Source organism: Thalassophryne amazonica, chromosome 1 (genome assembly GCF_902500255.1).
Source record: "Thalassophryne amazonica chromosome 1, fThaAma1.1, whole genome shotgun sequence".
Taxonomy (NCBI): Eukaryota; Metazoa; Chordata; class Actinopteri; order Batrachoidiformes; family Batrachoididae; genus Thalassophryne; species Thalassophryne amazonica.
Genome location: NC_047103.1, coordinates 91051511 through 91069440, shown reverse-complemented (window position 1 = coordinate 91069440; position 17930 = coordinate 91051511). Strand labels below are relative to the sequence as shown.

The 17930-nt window shown below is 40.5% G+C and overlaps 1 protein-coding gene and 1 long non-coding RNA gene across 2 annotated transcripts in view; both read left to right on the top strand.

The window, feature by feature from the left end:
* Nucleotides 1–17930, top strand: part of LOC117512516 — a 528597-nt gene that overhangs the window by 174217 nt on the left and 336450 nt on the right. The gene's annotated exons all lie outside the window — the stretch shown is intronic.
* colec11 (collectin sub-family member 11) overlaps nucleotides 15338–17930 on the top strand; it is a 56091-nt gene continuing 53498 nt past the window's right edge. Inside the window, exons 1-3 of the mRNA XM_034172569.1 lie at nucleotides 15338–15490; nucleotides 15571–15642; nucleotides 16033–16104. Of these exons, the coding sequence (XP_034028460.1) occupies nucleotides 15361–15490; nucleotides 15571–15642; nucleotides 16033–16104 (274 nt within the window). The 5' untranslated portion in view covers nucleotides 15338–15360. The remainder of the gene's footprint in view (nucleotides 15491–15570; nucleotides 15643–16032; nucleotides 16105–17930) is intronic.

Genomic DNA, 17930 nt, shown 5'->3' with positions numbered 1-17930 from the left:
TCTCTCTTACCGTGACGCCTTTAAGGTGGAGAGCCAACACCTTCGGCAGAGTGCGCTTGTCAACCAGCTGGGCGTTCGTACGTAACCCGCAGCAGACTCTATCGGAGCATGGCTCTGCCCCCTCTTTTCTAGTGTGTGCGCGAAGGGAGGGTGAGTGGCCATCTCAAACTCCCAGGCGCACATAATTCCTTTAATCAACAGGCATCTGAAAGTTATTTCCTCTTGCAAAAACATAATGACCCCAGCTCTTCACTCCCAGTTCAGAATGACCCCAGCATTCTTCACTCCCAGTCGTTAGTGGCTACAAAAACAAATTTGTGCAATTAGTGTAATAATACATCATCAGGGTTACTTTAAGACAGGGGCAAAACAACATAATCTTTTCTCCACACACAGAGTCATAAGGACGGTGAGGAGGAAGTGAGAGTGCACGGTCCTTGTTGAACACCTCACCAAGGTCATGATACTCTGAGGGCACTAAAGACAGATCAGGAGGTGCATGGACCTTCTCCTTGAGTACTACACTGGGAGGAACCGAGGAACTAAGACACCCCTTGGAGGCTTTCCTCCGCTAAGTAATAACCCCGGACTGCCAATCGATACCGGGATTGTGTTTCGAGATCCAAGGATGGCCTAGAACCAAGGGAGAGGATGACGGGGTATGCCACAAACAGGAATGAGCAGATCAAAGAAAGTGGGGAGGGGGTGCCACTGCAGCCACTATAAACGAGTCTCCTTCGGTAGATCTGGAATCTATTCCAGCCAGGAGAATGGATGACTGGATTCCAGGCTGCGATGGCAAAGGTGTTGAGACAGAAACTTGGCACCTGGCGTGAACTTGGCATGAAAACGGACCTTGAATTTAAGCTTCACTCATTAATTGGCCACAAACACCCCGCGTCATGCCCTGTGTTTTGCAGCACAGCAACGGAGACTTCAATTAATGTACAGAAGTAACGCTTGTTTGACATGGGCCATGTACAAAATTGGAATTCCAACAGTGGACATTGGCGCTTATGTACAGTCGTTCATCAGTGACGTCAGCACCGAATGGATATTCTACAAAGATGGCGGCCCGCAGGCGCTCGGGAGAGAGCAAAGTTCAAATGTCTGATAAAGGTATGTACTTGTGGTACTAGTGTAAAAAGTGTGTAATATCAGTTCTTTGGTATGTTTCTTATAGGAAAGTACTGCATTTCTCAATGTCTAATGTTCCCCTTTAAGAAGCCCTCCTATTCTGCACTCTTTACCTGTATTAATTGCACCTGTTTGAACTTCTTACCTGTATTAAAGACACCTGTCCACACACTCGATCAATCACACTCCAACCTATCCACCATAGCCAAGACCAAAGAGCTCTCTAAGAACACCAAAGACAAAATTGTAGACCTACATAATGGTGGGATGGGCTACAGGACAATAGGCAAGCAGCTTGGTGAGAAGACAACAACTGTTGGGGGAACTATAAGAAAATGGAAGAAACACAAGATGACTGTGAGTCTTCCTCGGTCTGGGGCTCCATGCAAGATCTCGGCTTGTGGGGTAAGGAGGATTCTGATAAAGCCCAGAACTACATGGGAGGACCTGGTCAATGACCTGAAGAGAGCTGGGACCACAGTCGCAAAGATTATATGAGTAACACACTACGCTATCATGATTTAAAATCCTGAAGGACACACAAGCCCCCTTTGCTCACACCAGCACATGTCCAGGAGCATTTGAAGTTCACCAGTGACCATCTGGATGATCCAGAGGAGGCATGGGAGAAGGTCATGTGGTCAGATGAGACCAAAATGGAGCTTTTTGGTATCAACTCGACTCGTCATGTTTGGAGGATGAGAACAAAAACAAGAACACCCTCCCAGTTGTGAAGCATGAGGGTGGAAACATCATTTTTGGGGGTGCCTTTCTGCAAAGGAGAGAGGATGACTGCACCGTACTGAAGGGGGGATGGATGGGGTCATGTATTGTGAGATTTATGCAAACAACCTCCTTCCCTCAGTAAGAGCATTGAAGATGGGTCGTGGATGGTCCTCCCAGCATGACAATGACCCGAAACACACAGCCATCTAAGGAGGGGCTCCGTAACAAGTATTTCAAGGTCCTGGAGTGGCTTTGCAGTCTCCAGACCTGAACTCAATAGAAAATTTTTGGAGGGAGCTGAAACGCGAAACCTGAAAGATCTGGTGAAGATCTGTATGGAGGAGTAGACCAAAATCCCTGTTGCAGTGTGCAAATTTGATCAAGAACTACAGGAAACATCTGACCTCTGTAATTGCAAACAAAGGTTTCTGTACTAAATATTAAGGTCTATTTTTCTATTGTATCAAATACTTAATTCATACAATAAAATCCAAATTAATTATTTAAAAATTATACAATGTGATTTTCAGATTTTTTTTTTTTTTAGATTCTGTCTCTCACAGCTGAAATTTACCTATGATAAAAATTACAGACCTCTTCATTCTTTGCAGGTGGGAAATTTGTAAAATCGACAGTGGATTAAATACTTATTTACCTAACTGTATAAAATTAAAGTAAAAGACACATATTAGCCCAAATCTGCACAGATTTCACCTGATTACACACTTTTGTGGATGATGATGCATCATAACCTCACAATTTTGTTCATTTTCAAAAACTTCATGAATGGTCACTGTGATCAATCACGCTACGATTACCATTGACTATAGAATGCCCCGATTGGGGCATTCTATATTCTATTTTCTATTCTATATTATATTCTATATTTTATTCACAAGAAAGCACTAGTGCTTTCTTGTGTTTAAAGGTGGATCCTTGAATACAAACTTAAAAGCACTAGTGCTTTCTTGTGTTTAAAGGTGGATCCTTGAATACAAACTTAAAAGCACTAGTGCTTTCTTGTGTTTAAAGGTGGATCCTTGAATACCAACTTAAATTTCCAACTTATTCATAATTATGCAGATTAGTCACTGACATGTTTTTAGAAGTTATTCCATCAGCTTCTGGAATCTTTGCAAATCTTTCATGCTGGTTAAATAGGTATTAATATTGGTGTCTGTAAACTGTTGACCCACTGGAAATCAAACATAGTGAAGAAAACTGAAATAAGCCAATCTTTTAATTGTCATTTTAAAATAAATTTGTATGGAAATAAAGCAGGCGTTTTGACTGTCTTAACACATACTGTTTTTTTCTGTTTTAATAAAATGTGCTGTTGGGGAAACTGAGTTTCCCCGACAGCTAAGGATATGTAAACATATGCTTCCAAATACTGGTCCACAGCTTCTTGTTTGTTGGTCAGATTGTTTCCGGGATATCTCAAAATAAAATTAACTCATTTCAATAAAATTTAGTTAAGAGTTAAGCTAAAATTGATTAATTTCATGGCAGATGCCAGAATAATTTTACATTCATATTTAAATAATTTTTCCATTGATTTCCATTGTTATTTGTACTTTGGAGAAACAGCTGACACACCAACACTTGAACACAGTTACAGATAAACGCCTTGGCAGAAGAATATACTCTCTGAGTCACTTTTTACAATTCAGATCATATTTAGTTATTGATTGTTTACATATGATGGGTAATTTCTTGGAATAAATATTGCAGTAGTATTAACAGTATGTAGTGTGCTTTATTGTAGAATAATACTTCAAAGAGTATTACTTTGTCACTTTTTTTTTTCTGAATGTAAAGTTCAGCCTGTTTATTTATCAGACTGTCAATCCTTTAAATCGTTTCCCAGCCAATTATCTCAGGGCCCCAGCTGCTTTGGACTTTATCTGTGAAGTGTTTACGAATGTCTTATCACCAACATTCTGTGCACGAGCGTGAGAGGTTTCTGTCCAGCCACCAGTGTTCAAAACTCCTGCAAGCTGGTGATACTTTCTACTTTCACATTCCTCTGGAGGTAAGTCATGTTTGAAAATTCAGTATACTGTTAAACCAGTGAAGGATCTTCTATTTCACTGTTATATTTCTGGCTGATATAAGAAAAATAGTCATCAGAAAGTTGCTTTGGTTGAGGCAAACATAATTTTGGCGTGCCGTTGATGTAATTTATCATAGACATACACTAATGTGGAAAAAGCAAAAGCATGATTTAAAAACTTTTTCTTGCAAAACAGTGTTGATTATTTGATAAAGGGTAAATGAATTGTATTTACCTATTGTATGAAGGTTATAGTCCTTGGGTCAGTTAATGCACGTTTATATTTTAATGGGAAATCCACTCAATGCAGGAAGACATATCTCTCAGGAGCCAGGAATGTTGTCTTACTGATGTTTTAAGTCTTATTTTTATAAGCTCTTCTCAAGTGGACTTTAACTGAACAAAATCTCTCTCTCTCTCTCTCTCTGTCTCTCTCTCTCTCTCTCTCTCTCTCTCTCTCTCTCTCTCTCTCTCTCTCTCTCTCTCTCTCTCTCTCTCACTCACTCACTCACTCACTCACTCACTCACACACACACACACATATGAATTTTAATTAAAATTCAGATCAAAGTGCTTTACTGCCATGACAAATCTCGTCACCTTCCTAAAATAATGTCCTAAGTCATATTTTCAAAAACATGACTTAGGACATTATTTTAGGAAGGTGATGATATGTAATGTATTGCCAAATTAGTCATTACAAACAAAAACATTAAGAACATAAGCAGCAACAGAATTAAAACAGGAATAGAATCATGACATACATCTGGTGCAGCGTCTGCCTTTGTGTGTATGTGTGTGAGAGTCATTCACTGTTGCTCATGTTATGGCATATTGATATACAGTAGTGTTCAGAATAATAGTAGTGCTATCTGACTAAAAAGATTAATCCAGGTTTTGAGTATATTTCTTATTATTACATGGGAAACAAGGTACCAGTAGATTCAGTAGATTCTCACAAATACAACAAGACCAAGCATTCATGATATGCACACTCTTAAGGCTATGAAATTGGGCTATTAGTAAAAAAAAAGTAGAAAAGGGGGTGTTCACAGTAATAGTAGCATCTGCTGTTGACGCTACAAACTCAAAACTATTATGTTCAAACTGCTTTTTTAGCAATCTTGTGAATTACTAAACTAGTATTTAGTTGTATAACCACAGTTTTTCATGATTTCTTCACATCTGTTTGGAACCAAGATTTTGCTGGTTTACTAGTGTGCTTGGGGTCATTGTCTTGTTGAAACACCCATTTCAAGGGCATGTCCTCTTCAGCATAAGGCAACATGACCTCTTCAAGTAGCTTGACATATCCAAACTGATCCATGATACCTGGTATGCGATATATAGGCCCAACACCATAGTAGGAGAAACATGCCCATATCATGATGTTTGCACCACCATGCATCACTGTCTTCACTGTGAACTGTGGCTTGAATTCAGAGTTTGGGGGTCGTCTCACAAACTGTCTGTGGCCCTTGGACCCAAAAAGAACAGTTTTACTCTCATCAGTCCACAAAATATTCCTCCATTTCTCTTTAGGCCAGTTGATGTGTTCTTTAGCAAATTGTAACCTCTTCTGCACGTCTTTTATTTAACAGAGGGACTTTGCGGGGGATTCTTGCAAATAAATTAGCTTCACACAGGCGTCTTCTAACTGTCACAGCACTTACAGGTAACTCCAGACTGTCTTTGATCATCCTGGAGCTAATCAGTGGGTGAGCCTTTGCCATTCTGGTTATTCTTCTATCCATTTTGATGGTTGTTTTCCGTTTTCTTCCACGCATCTTTGACTTTTTTGTCCATTTTAAAGCATTGGAGATCATTGTAGATGAACAGCCTAGAATTTTTTGTACCTGCGTATAAGTTTTCCCCTCTCCAATCAACTTTTTAATCAAACTACGCTGTTCTTCTGAACAATGTCTTGAATGTCCCATTTTCCTCAGGCTTTCAAAGAGAAAAGCATGTTCAACAGGTGCTGGCTTCATCCTTACATAGGGGACACCTGATTCACATCTGTTTGTTCCACAAAATTGACAAACTCACTGACTGAATGCCACACTACTATTATTGTGAACACCCCCTTTTCTACTTTTTTTTCTAATAGCCCAATTTCATAGCCTTAAGAGTGTGCATATCATGAATGCTTGGTCTTGTTGGATTTGTGAGAATCTACTGAATCTACTGGTACCTTGTTTCCCATGTAACAATAAGAAATATACTCAAAACCTGGATTAATCTTTTTAGTCACATAGCACTACTATCATTCTGAACACTACTGTATACTGTGGCAGCAAAATATGCCCTGTCCGCTTGTCCTATGAGTATTTTTAATTTTGAGAGGTCATTTAGGCCTTTAAAATCTGTGATGTCTGAGTTGAACTTGTTAAAGTAAATGTGCTGTTGTACTATTAATGTCATATAAATTAAACACTTGTTACTTCACTTCATGTTTACATTGTATGAGGAGGTGCATCTCTGTATCAACCTCACCTGTCAGGCAGTGAACACATATTCTGTTTTCTTTTGGTTACTGTGGTTTTGTGTGTGTGTGTGTCAAAGTATTTCAATTGCTAATTTGTGGTCTCTGTACCTGGTTTGAATCTGTTTCTGCTATCTGTCTCTGACAATAGACATATGCTGCCAATACAGTGGCTTGCAAAAGTATTCAGCCCCTTGGTATTTCATGCATTTTAATGTGTTAATGATATTGCAAATACAAAAAGGAAATCAGGCTTCTGAATATAAACATTTATAAAACTATCTTCCTTAAGGCCCAGTCACATGGCACTTAACGAAGGGCAATGAAGCCCAAACGAAACAAGAAATCTGGACTTTCATTTACTTTCATTGGCATCGTTTAAACTTCATGCAGCTTTGTTCCTGCAGCTGGCACTTCATCAGGATTGTTAAACTGTTGAAAAATTTGAATGAATGCTGCCAAAAACCTCAATTCATCCGTATTTTGTTTTGGTTGTAGTTCTTTTTTATCGTTTGCTTAGTTTTTGTAAGGTTAGCATTTAGTTTGACTTCATTCGACCAGCTGAATGTTTTCACACAGTACAGAAGCTGGTTTGTGAGCGCTGCAGTGGAAGAGAGATGCAGCTCATCTGTGGCGGTGCTGGTGTGCAGTGTGGGGCTTCTGCCGCTGTGTGTGATGTGGTGAATGTTGCTGCGGTCATGCCGTGGTGCTGGGGTGGCCAGGAATTTCTTGGCCTCCTCTGCCAGCGCATGGCAGTCCGTGATTGTGGTGTTGTTCCAGCACTGCGTGCACATGAGAAGAGGGTTGCTGCACACAAAGTCCGGCCGGAACTGCAGCATTCTGTCCATGAACTCTGAAGGGCTTGCTGTCCTCCAGCCTGTGCAGAGCGAAGATCCTGCTGGCCCTTTCAGTATGACAGTTCAAAAGTTTTGAGGAAGTGATCATTGATCACTTTGTATTTGTTTGCAGCAGTGGGACTTTTCAGAAGCGTGATCACAGCCTCGTTTGTTTCCCTGGCGCTGAGGGCTGTCACAACTTAATAATATTTTGTGTCGTCTGTGGTGATCTCTCAAAGCAAACTGCACCTCGGTTTGTGCAAACCAGTCGGCAGTTTACAGAAGCGAGATTTTGAGCATCAAGTGTGGAAAAAGTTCCAGCAGCAGTGGACATTCGTTTGTGATCAGCTTTGATCCACAAAGGTGTGACATATGAAAACAGAAAACCCAGTGTAATCACAAATGGATTCATTCTTTTTTGAGCGTTAGAGTCGCTAAATCATGTACGAGACAACCCTTTTGTGCACGCATGTACGTGTGCTACAACACATCCAAACACTGAATGCATTTATCCAGAGAGACTCAGCTGGAGAGAAGGTGAAGCGCATACGTGTGACTGACTGCTTGATCACACAGCCTCAGCGTCGGTGATCAGAAACACCAGGGTTTTGAAAAAATAAGGCAGAGAGACAGACAGCGTCTCTCTCTCTCTCTCTCCCTATGTCTCACTCTCAATGCTGAAACAAGAGACAGACAGTTTTAAGTTCGCTTGTGAGTTTAAACAGCAATGTTTTCTACTTTTTTCAGGGGAACACAGGAGGACTCTGAACTTTGCGATCTGATGTTCCCAGCCCTGACAAGGAAGCAGTGAGTCCCACTGTACATCTTCAAACCTACCATTTTGAGAACGAAGCACATTTCTACAATGCAAAAAAAAAAAACAAAAAAAAAAAAACGAAGGCAGGAATGGGGCATTAAAAGCAAACATACACAGCTGCAGGCAAATCTACTAACGCAACAAACGCAAAAAATGCTGAGTACATGCGCATTTCAGGTGTACAGACAGCGATTAGAGTTTTGGTATTTGAGACTTGAGAAATATTTGCCGTGTTTGCAGTATGTATTATTTTTGTGGAATATTTAGTGTGCCTGGTGGTGTTTTTGTTTTGTAAAAATGAGGCATCTTATGAATGTTTAGCGCTTCAGTTTTTTTATTTTTATTTTTTTGAGCAAGATGGAGCATGCAGCGTGTCGTCAGAGTCTGAACCAGATAGTGAGGATTCTGATGATGAAGGAGATGATCCCTCTTTTGTTCTGGACAAAGAACCAGAGTAGGTGGATCCACCAACGTGCACACAGATCTCCACAGTGAACTGGATCGTGCGCTTCTGTTTGCAGCTTGTCTAGGACTCAGGTGCTACAGAGCTCCGTCCCAGTGCTGAGTCATGGAATGCAGAGATGCAGGCACACACTGCTCCAGCAGTGGCTCCAGGCGCGTTTCGTTTAAAGCGTGGAGATCAAGGTTGGCTTCGGCTTCATTTTGTTCCTCTTTTGTTCCTTTTGCGCTCTTGATTTGCAGGCTATTCAGTGGTAAAGCTCGTTCGTCCACCTTTTCTCAACGATTTGTGATTTTTTTTTCTCCCTTCATTCAGGAATTGTCGTGTGCCGTGTGACCGGGCCATTAGAGTCAAACTGAAAGTAAATCTCTACAACTTGATATAAATTAATTAAAAATATAAAAGCCAAGATGATGGGTTGCACAAGTAATCATCCCCTTTGGTATAATACCTATAAATATCAGTTTTATTACCAGTTTCACACAAGTCAGGGGATGGATACGTGAACATTTCCAAGTCACTGAATATGCCTTGGATTTTACATCAATTACGAAGAAATACAAACAGTATGACAATCTATGGTAAATCTGTGTGGAGTTAAACAGTTCTCAAAAACTGAGTGACTGTGCAAAAAGGAGAAGAGTGAGGAAAGCCACCAAGACACCGAGACAACCCAGAAGCAGTTGCAGGTTTCTGTGGCTGTGATTGGAGAATTGTGCATAGTGCATGTTTTGCATTTTGTATCCCCAGTTATACAGCTTCATGATGAAGTGGTACAGAGCAGGGTTTTCTTTCACCAAAACATTAAATCTAGGCTTGCATCTCAGATGTACCTTCTGGTAAGTTGTAGCTGAACTTTCAGGTCTTCTTTTCAATAAAACCCTCCTCTATATCACTTCATCATTTTATTTCTTTGGCCAGATTGCATTTTCGTCTACTTTGGTTTCTTTCCATTGTTCTAAATAGGGTTCTTTACATTGTTATAATTTGAATGACTCTGATTGGGGCTGTGACAGTTGTGTTGTCAGGCTGATCTAAATGGTTATGGGGTAGACTCAGTTCTTGGGTTTTCAGGGCTTTGGAATGGAGAGTATTTTGGGTGTTGGATTTAAGGTGATTGAAAAATGTGAGTTATCTTTTTGGAATGTTAATTATCAGAGGTGGAACAAAGTCACTATCAAGTCACTCTCAAGAATCAGCAAGTCCCAAGTCAAGTCTCAAGTCATAATGACCTCCAATTGTTTGCAAGCTGAATGAATGAATGAATGACTGGAGACTTGCAGATTGATAACTTGAGAATGACTTGAAAGTGACTTTGTCGCACCTCTGTTAATTATTGTTGATCTAGTTCTGCTCTATGTACATTTGTTGGTGTTTTTCTGTGTACAGTTGTGGTTAGACGTTTACATACACTCATGAGGATGAATGTCATGGTAATTTTAATGATTTCTTTGAATTGTTCTTTTGTCAGGGTGGAATGATTGTACAGCATACATCACACGTCTGTCCATTTTCTATACCCACTTACCCCAATTAATGGTCAGTTGGAGGTCAACTAAGGCTCCAGTTGGATGTTCTCTAATCCACACAGGGTCAAAATTATACATACAGGCTCAAATAGAGTGGGTAAAATAAGTGATGAACACGTCACCATTTTTCTCAGTAAATGTATTTCTAAAGGACCTACCAACATGAAATGTTCACAAGATGTTGGTAACAACCCAAGTAATCCATAAAAGCAAAGCAAAGAAACAAAAACAAATAAGTACAGAAATTAAGTTATGTGTAAATTAATGGAATGGCACATGGAAAAAGTAACTGAAATTTATTTAACACTGTGCAAAAGCCTTTGTTGGTAATGACAGCTTCAAGATGCCTCCTGTATGGAGAAACTAGTCACATACCTTGCTCAGGTGTGATTTGTGGCCCATTATTCCACACAAACAGTCTTCAAATCTTGAAGGTTGTGTGGACCTCTTCTATGAACTCTGATCTTTTGTTCTTTCTATAAATTTCCTTTTGGATTCAAGTCAGGTGACTGGCTGGGCCATTCTAGCAGCTTTATTTTCATTCTCTGAAATCAATTAAGTTTCCTTGGCTGTGTGTTGGGGATCATTGTCTTTTTGAAATGTCCGCTCTCATTTCATTTTCATCATCTTGTAAGATTTTTATCAAGAATGTCGCTGTACTTTTTCCATTCATCCTTTATTCACTTATATGACATGTGCCAGTGCCATATGCTGAAAAACAGCCCGCACCATGATGTTCCCACCTCCAAACTTTTCCCTTGGTGTGGTGTTTTTGTGGTGATGTGCAGTGCTATTTATGGTCTGTATTGTATCATCTAAACAGTTCACTTTTGGTCTCATCAGGCCAGACTATATTCTCTCAGTGTTTCACAGGCTTTCTAAATGTTGTGCAGCAAACTTTAATCAAGCTTCAACATGCTTTTTCTTCAGCAATAATGTCTTGCGTGGTGAGCGTTAGGGTGGTCCTGAAAAACAAACTTCAACATTTTCAAGTTGTTTCTTCATTTTTTGGTTCCTTTAGGGGTAAAAATAAATTGGGTGAAATTTCATGAGACTTGAAAAATATTATCCACTGCCGCCCGGCCCCTGATTTTTGGACATGGGAGTGACATTTGGAGTTATGGACGGGACACATTAGTGAGTGTGCATACAAGCCATTGTGGTTGAGTGCATTACTTATTGTTTTTTTAAAACAATTGTACCTGCTAATTCCAGGTCTTTCTGAAGCTCCCCACAACTGGTCCTTGGCTCTTGGGCAACTCCATAATTATTTTCACCCTCTGTCAGAAATGTTGCGAGGAGCACCTGGTCATGGCCGGTTTATGGTGAAATGATGTTCTTTCCACTTCTGGATTATGGCCCCAACAGTGCTCATTGGAACATTTTTGAAATCCTTCTGTAATCGGTGGCATCTGTATGTTTTGCAACAATAAGGTTGCAAAGGTCTTGAGAGAGCTCTTTGCTTTTACCCATCTATGAGATGTTTTGTGTGACACCTTGGTAATGAGACACCTTTTTATTGGCGATCAGTTGGGACAGAACCAGCTGATATTAATTTGCACTGACAAGGGGCAGGACTGCTTTCTAATTACTGATAGATTTCAGCTGATGTCTTGGCTTTCCATGCCTTTTTGTACCTCCCTTTCTTCAGGTGTTAAATACTTTTTTCCTGTCATTTCACATTATTACACATAACTTCACTTCTGTACTTATTTGTTTTTATTTCTTTGTATCTGTGGATTACTTGGATATCTGGTGAAAATTACTGATATCTGGTGAAAATTTCATGTCAGTAGCAGCTTTAGAAATATATTTACTGAGGAAAAAGGTGAGGTGTTTAATACTTATTTTACATGCTGTATTTTACATTCTTCAGGTTAGTCTCCAAAGGTCATCAAAGGTCTTTAATTTTCAAACTTCAAATGGAATGTCCTAAGGGTCCACCAGTCTCCAGATTCTTCTGATGAAGTCCAGCAACTTACAGAGAACCACATTCTCTAATAATAAAAATAAACAACAAAATAAAATGAAGTCATTCTAATAAAAAAAAATACCTTTTGGTGTGTCCATGGTACTATACTGCAAAAGCTATAGTTTATTTTTGTGGCTTGGACAAACGTGTAAAAGCCCTGAAAAGGAAATATTTGAATGAAAGACTGATATTCCACTGTTAAAGGAGATTTTTTTTAATGAAAGACGTGCGGACGGATCCGCGCGTCGGGACGCAGCCGACGCGGTGCGGCGGCACAGGAAAAACACCTCCGTGTTGATAACCATTTGTAAAATCCAGGCGGCTTTTGATGGCTTTCAGTGGAGTGAGTATATGAGAAATTGTTTAACAGGCAGGACATGTTCCAACTTGTCCTTAAGGCTTTCAACAGAGGTGTTTTTCCTGTGGCGGAGCGTCGCGGCGGCTGCGTCCCGACGCGCGGACCCGTCCGCACGTCTTTCATTAAAAAAAATCTCCTTTAACAGTGGAATATCCGGATAAAATGCTGAAACCGACTTCTTCTGAAACTTCTCTGTTCTCTCACGACGTCCTGGATCAATAGAGCCTGAAATGTGGAGGTTTTCAGCTTGAACAGGCTGATGACGCCGCCTGAGAGCGCTGAGTGACGTCTCGCACCGTGAAAAGTCCTTAAAGCGACAGTCTCACCTCAAAATCTCTCATCAGCCGTTAAAATTTTCACTGAAAACCAGCTTAATTTTTCGAACCGTGTCCACTTCGATGTGTCTCACAGGTTTAGAAAAAATTTTCATCAAACAACGCGCCAGTCTCTCAGCAACTTCTCAGACAAAGGAATTCCGACGAGGGGCTGGACGACTCCTCCCACAAGGAGTGCTCACAGGCGAATGACGTCACCGACAGGCGTGGAAAAACTCACGCATGCGCACGAGGGTTCAAGCATGTCTGACGTAAAAACATATGAATGAAATCCATATAGTTTTTGAAAAAAATAAAAAGGACCGTAACTTTATTGACAGCCCTCGTATATATAAACACACAAACTTACAGTATCAACCGAATATGCTGCTGACTATGTTGAGCTTGTTCACTTTCTTCACCTCCATGAAGAACTTGCTAACAGATGATCCGGTCGTTAGCTGGTAAGCTTTCAATCCGTGTGTTTTTTCAGATGCTGTTGAGATAATTACAGAGCACGTTCATGTCCAACTTGGTTTTTCTAATCGTGTGTTTAGCTTCCTGGTTTGTAATGAAAATACGCACTGCGGACCGATTGTCATGGTAAACGGTCCGGATATGGGAAAATATCCGTCCAGTAATCACCCAATCAGAGGGCGCGTAGTGTCACAACCATATAATAAAAGGGCATATCAAGTTTTGTCAACAGTGTTTTCTTGGTTTGTTCCTGATTTTTCAGCATGTCACTTATTGTATTATTGTTGTAAATTGTAAAAGAGCTCCTTTAATCTCAAACTGCAAATTTTCAGTTTCTGGATCCATTTTTGCAGGTGAGTGACACAGAGAGGTGTTATGCCTGTTGCTGTGGAATTTGTTGCTCCCTAGTGGACTCTCTGCACTTCAGGAAGCATGCATCTTTTGTCTAGGATTTCACTGCAACTGCAGCTACACTCTCTGCCACCTGGGCTGTTTTAATGGGATGATTGATGTGAAGTGTCTCCCTCTGTTTTGGGATGCCAGCCTCACTCTCATCCCAGCGGTGCCTCCTAATGTAAAAGCCCTGAAAAGGGGAATATTTGAATGAAAGGATGCACAGACACAGATCAGGTGTGTAATGAGTGAAGGGAGGAAGCCAAGTACAAGGTGTCCCATCATGCAACTCAAAAGGTGTACACTCCCCCTGGTGGGGCCCTCTGGTAACTACCACTACTCTGCTCCTGATGTAAGAATGACATTTTACATATACAACACAAGACAACAGAAACATGCGAAAACATAAAAATACTGTTATTTAACTGCTGTTACTGACAGCAACATTATGTGTTCTTAAGGTGTAAATTGACCTTTTTCACTCTGTCCCTCTGGACAAAGTGAAAAAGATCACCGTGTCTCACTCACTGTGTCTTGTACAGTAACACTACCTCTAACCTTAGTGACATGAAATTTGGGATTCCACAGGGATCTGTCCTAGGCCCCCTGCTTTTCTCCCTTTATCTAGCACCAAGATCTCTCTCACGATTGGGCATATTCTTCGGCATTTTGGGATTGCCTTTCATTGCTATGCTGATGATACTCAATTGTACATGCCGATAACGGCTGGTAATCTCTTTCACATAAAATCCTTAGAAGATTGCCTTGCATCAGTGAGCAGCTGGATGTCTAGTAACTTCCTACTTTTAAACTCTGATAAGACTGAAATGATGGTCTTGGTCCAGCGAGACATCGGCATCAATTTGACCAGCTAGCGCTTAGCTTAGGTTCGTGTGTTATACATCATATGGACAAAGTGAGGAACCTTGTGGTAATTTTTGATCCTACGTTGTCCTTTGACCTCCACATTAGAGACATTACGAGGACTGCTTTCTTCCATCTGCAAAATATAGCGAAGATTTATCCCATCCTGTCTATGGCTGATGCTGAGACTCTGATGCATGCATTTATCTCTTCTAGTTTGGATTATTGCAATGCTCTATTTTCTGGTTTATCGCAGTCCAACATTAGGGGTCTTCAATTGGTTTAAAATGCTGCTACCAGACTTATGGAGAAGCTGAAAGTTTGACCGTATTACACCCATTCTGGCATCCCTTCATTGGCTTCCTGTCTTTGTGAGATTGGATTTTAAGGTTCTGTTACTGGCCTATAAAATTGTTCAAGGACTGGCACCTCCTTATCTGGCTGCCCTGGTTGAGCCCTACATACCAGTTCGGGCCTTGCGTTCGCAGGGTGCAGGACTTCTTTGTGTTACTAGGTTGAATAAAAAGTCTCTGGGTTACAGAGCTTTCTCTTATCGTGCTCCTGCTCTGTGGAATGATCTCCCTGCGCAAATAAAACAGCCGGATTCTGTGGAGACTTTTAAGCCTAGATTTAAGACCCATCTATTTTCCCAGTCTTATCGTTAGTATATTATGTTTTAATGTGTTTTTATTCTTTTTACTCTTTTATGTTTTTACTATCTTATTGTGCCTTTTGACCTTTTAATTAATTTTGCAGTTTTAGAATTTTGTTGTGTAAAGCACCATCAGGTGATCCTGTGAATTGGCGCTTATACAAATTAATAAATTTGATTTTGGATGTATGAGTAAATTTGATGTGGTGAACGTTGTACCACCACGGATTAATTTGATGTCCTTTTAAACCTCTGCAGATAAACGTACATCCAGCCCATGTGGAAGGATGAGAGGAGAGAAGCTGTTACCACCTGTGATACTAGTGCTTGTGCTGAGCTTGCTCATGCTACCGACATCTTATGGACAGCAGTTAGAGGAATCCTGTACCGTTCAGATTCTTGTCCCTGGACTCAAAGGCACAGTTCCTACATCACACATTAAAAGTCATCATTCCAGACATAGAATTTGCTTCCATCCTGTCTTCTTTCTGCACCAGGAGAACCAGGAGAGAAAGGACAGAAAGGAGCCCCAGGGAGACCAGGAAGACTCGGCCCTGCTGGAGAGATTGGTATACGTTTTTGCATTTGCAACAAAATTTTCATTTTGGTGAAAGATATTTTCCATGCATCCAAACTTTCTCACGATGACCATTTAGCTAAACTGAAAAACTGGGCTAAAGATCACATTGCTTCTGCTGATAGTGCTGATATCACTGCCAAGCCGTCCAGAGAAGGCCCAGTGTTTACGTTCACTCACAGATTGGAGAGAAACAAAATACAGACTCTGCTGCTGGTGACAAGTGTTTACTGAAGACTTTAATGAGCAGTGTCAATCAGACTATGCACTTCTCGATTTGGATAACTTGCTGCAAGTGAATAGTTGTGATTCTGAGTAATGTCTTACGATGCAAACTGTCAACAGAAATATTATTTACCTTCACATTCCGCATGTTTTTCAGGCCACCCTGGGCTGAAAGGAGAGAAGGGCATCATGGGACGCTATGGAAAAATGGGCCCAAGTGGGATCAAAGGTATCGACAGGGGGCACAACACCAACACCTAACATGTTTTATACTGATTCATGCAAATCACTTCTTCTGTGTGGCCTTGATATATGAGCAGAAGTTAAACAGATTTTGGCCTTTAAAAGTCCCGGGATGACATCTTGCATGGAGCCCCAGATCGAGGGAGATTATCAATGGTCTTGTATGTCTTCCATTTTCTTACAATTGCTCCCACAGTTGATTTATTCACACCAACCTGCTTGACTATTGTAGATTCACTCTTCCCAGCCTGGTGCACATCTACAATTTTCTTCCTGGTGTCCTTTGACAGCTCTTTGGTCTTGGCCATGGTTGAGTTTGGAGTCTGACTGTTTGAGGCTGTGGACAGGTGTCTTTTATACAGATAACGAGTTCCAACAGATGCCGTTAATACAGGTAACGGAGGACAGAAGAGCTTCTTAAAGAAGAAGTTACAGGTCTGTGAGAGCCAGAAATCTTGCTTGTTTGTGGGTGACCAAATATTTATTTCCACCATGGCTTACAATTAAATTCTTTAAAAATCCTACAATGTGATTTCCTGGATTTTTTTTTTCTCATTTTGTCTTTCACAGTTGAAGTGTACCTATGTTGAAAATTACAGACCTCTCTCATCTTTCTAAGTAGGAGAACTTGCACAATCAGGGACTGACTAAATACTTTTTTGCCCCACTGTACATACAGGCTCAAATATACATGCATACATTCACTTACATATTTTAATACATGCTTTTGAAGGTTCTACAATGTCTTTTAACATGACAAAGCCAAGGCCTATTCAGATTTTTGGTATAGGCAAACTAGGCTGTCGCCCACAGCGCATTTTTTTCATGACACATATGAGGCGCAGCACAACAAGCACTTAAAAAAATAATCATTCTGTGTCGCAAAGTGGTTATCATATCACCATATGATGAATTGGCAAATTGACGCCCGCAGCTGCAGGCAGGTGACCCTGCATGATGATGTGCATAGAACTGAAGCAGTGACAGAGGTTCGGCAGTTGTCTCCTGTGTAACCGGGGACAGGTGCGTTGCCCTTGGGGCCAAGCGCTCTGCTCTGCGGCTCTGGAAGGAGCACCCTGCTCCCCACTGCTCCGCCTCCAAAGTCCACTTAGGATGCAGCAGAACCAGAACTCTGTGCCACATTTCTCTGTGGATCATCCAGTGAATGAGGCAGGCAGCTAGTTTATGAGATAAAAGGTGTTTGAAAGCAGACAGACAGGGTGGAACAACGTGTTTAATCTAACCAGAGAGGACAGGACCTCCATTCGCATTTGTAGCTGAAGTGATTTGAATCTGACTTTTTGTGTGTTATCCAATTTTTACAATGCTTTTCCAGCAGCTGTCAACTCTCTTTTCATTGTCATGAATACTGAGAAAATAATAATATAATAATAACAACAACAACAACAACAACAACAATAATAATAATAAATGAAATTTAAAACGAGGCTTATCTTCAAAATAAACTGGTTTATTTGACGGAGAAAATTAATCACATTTGATTTCATTAACATGGGAATGCGAGTAACAGTTTCGATTTTCTTTTGATCCACAGATGATGACCAAAACGTTAGGGAGAAAAAAAGGCAAACACTACATCATCAAATTACCGAAAACTTTTGCAGGTTAGTTAATGCAAATTATTTACACATTTAGCCTAATATTTACAAACATCAGGCTCCATATTTAGCTAAAGGCTGAGACAAATACGAGATCTGTTAGAAAAGTATCGGACCTTATTCTTTTTTGCCAAAACCTGATGTATTTGAATCACATGTGCTTGCGTGAGCCAACCTTGAACCTACGTGCGCA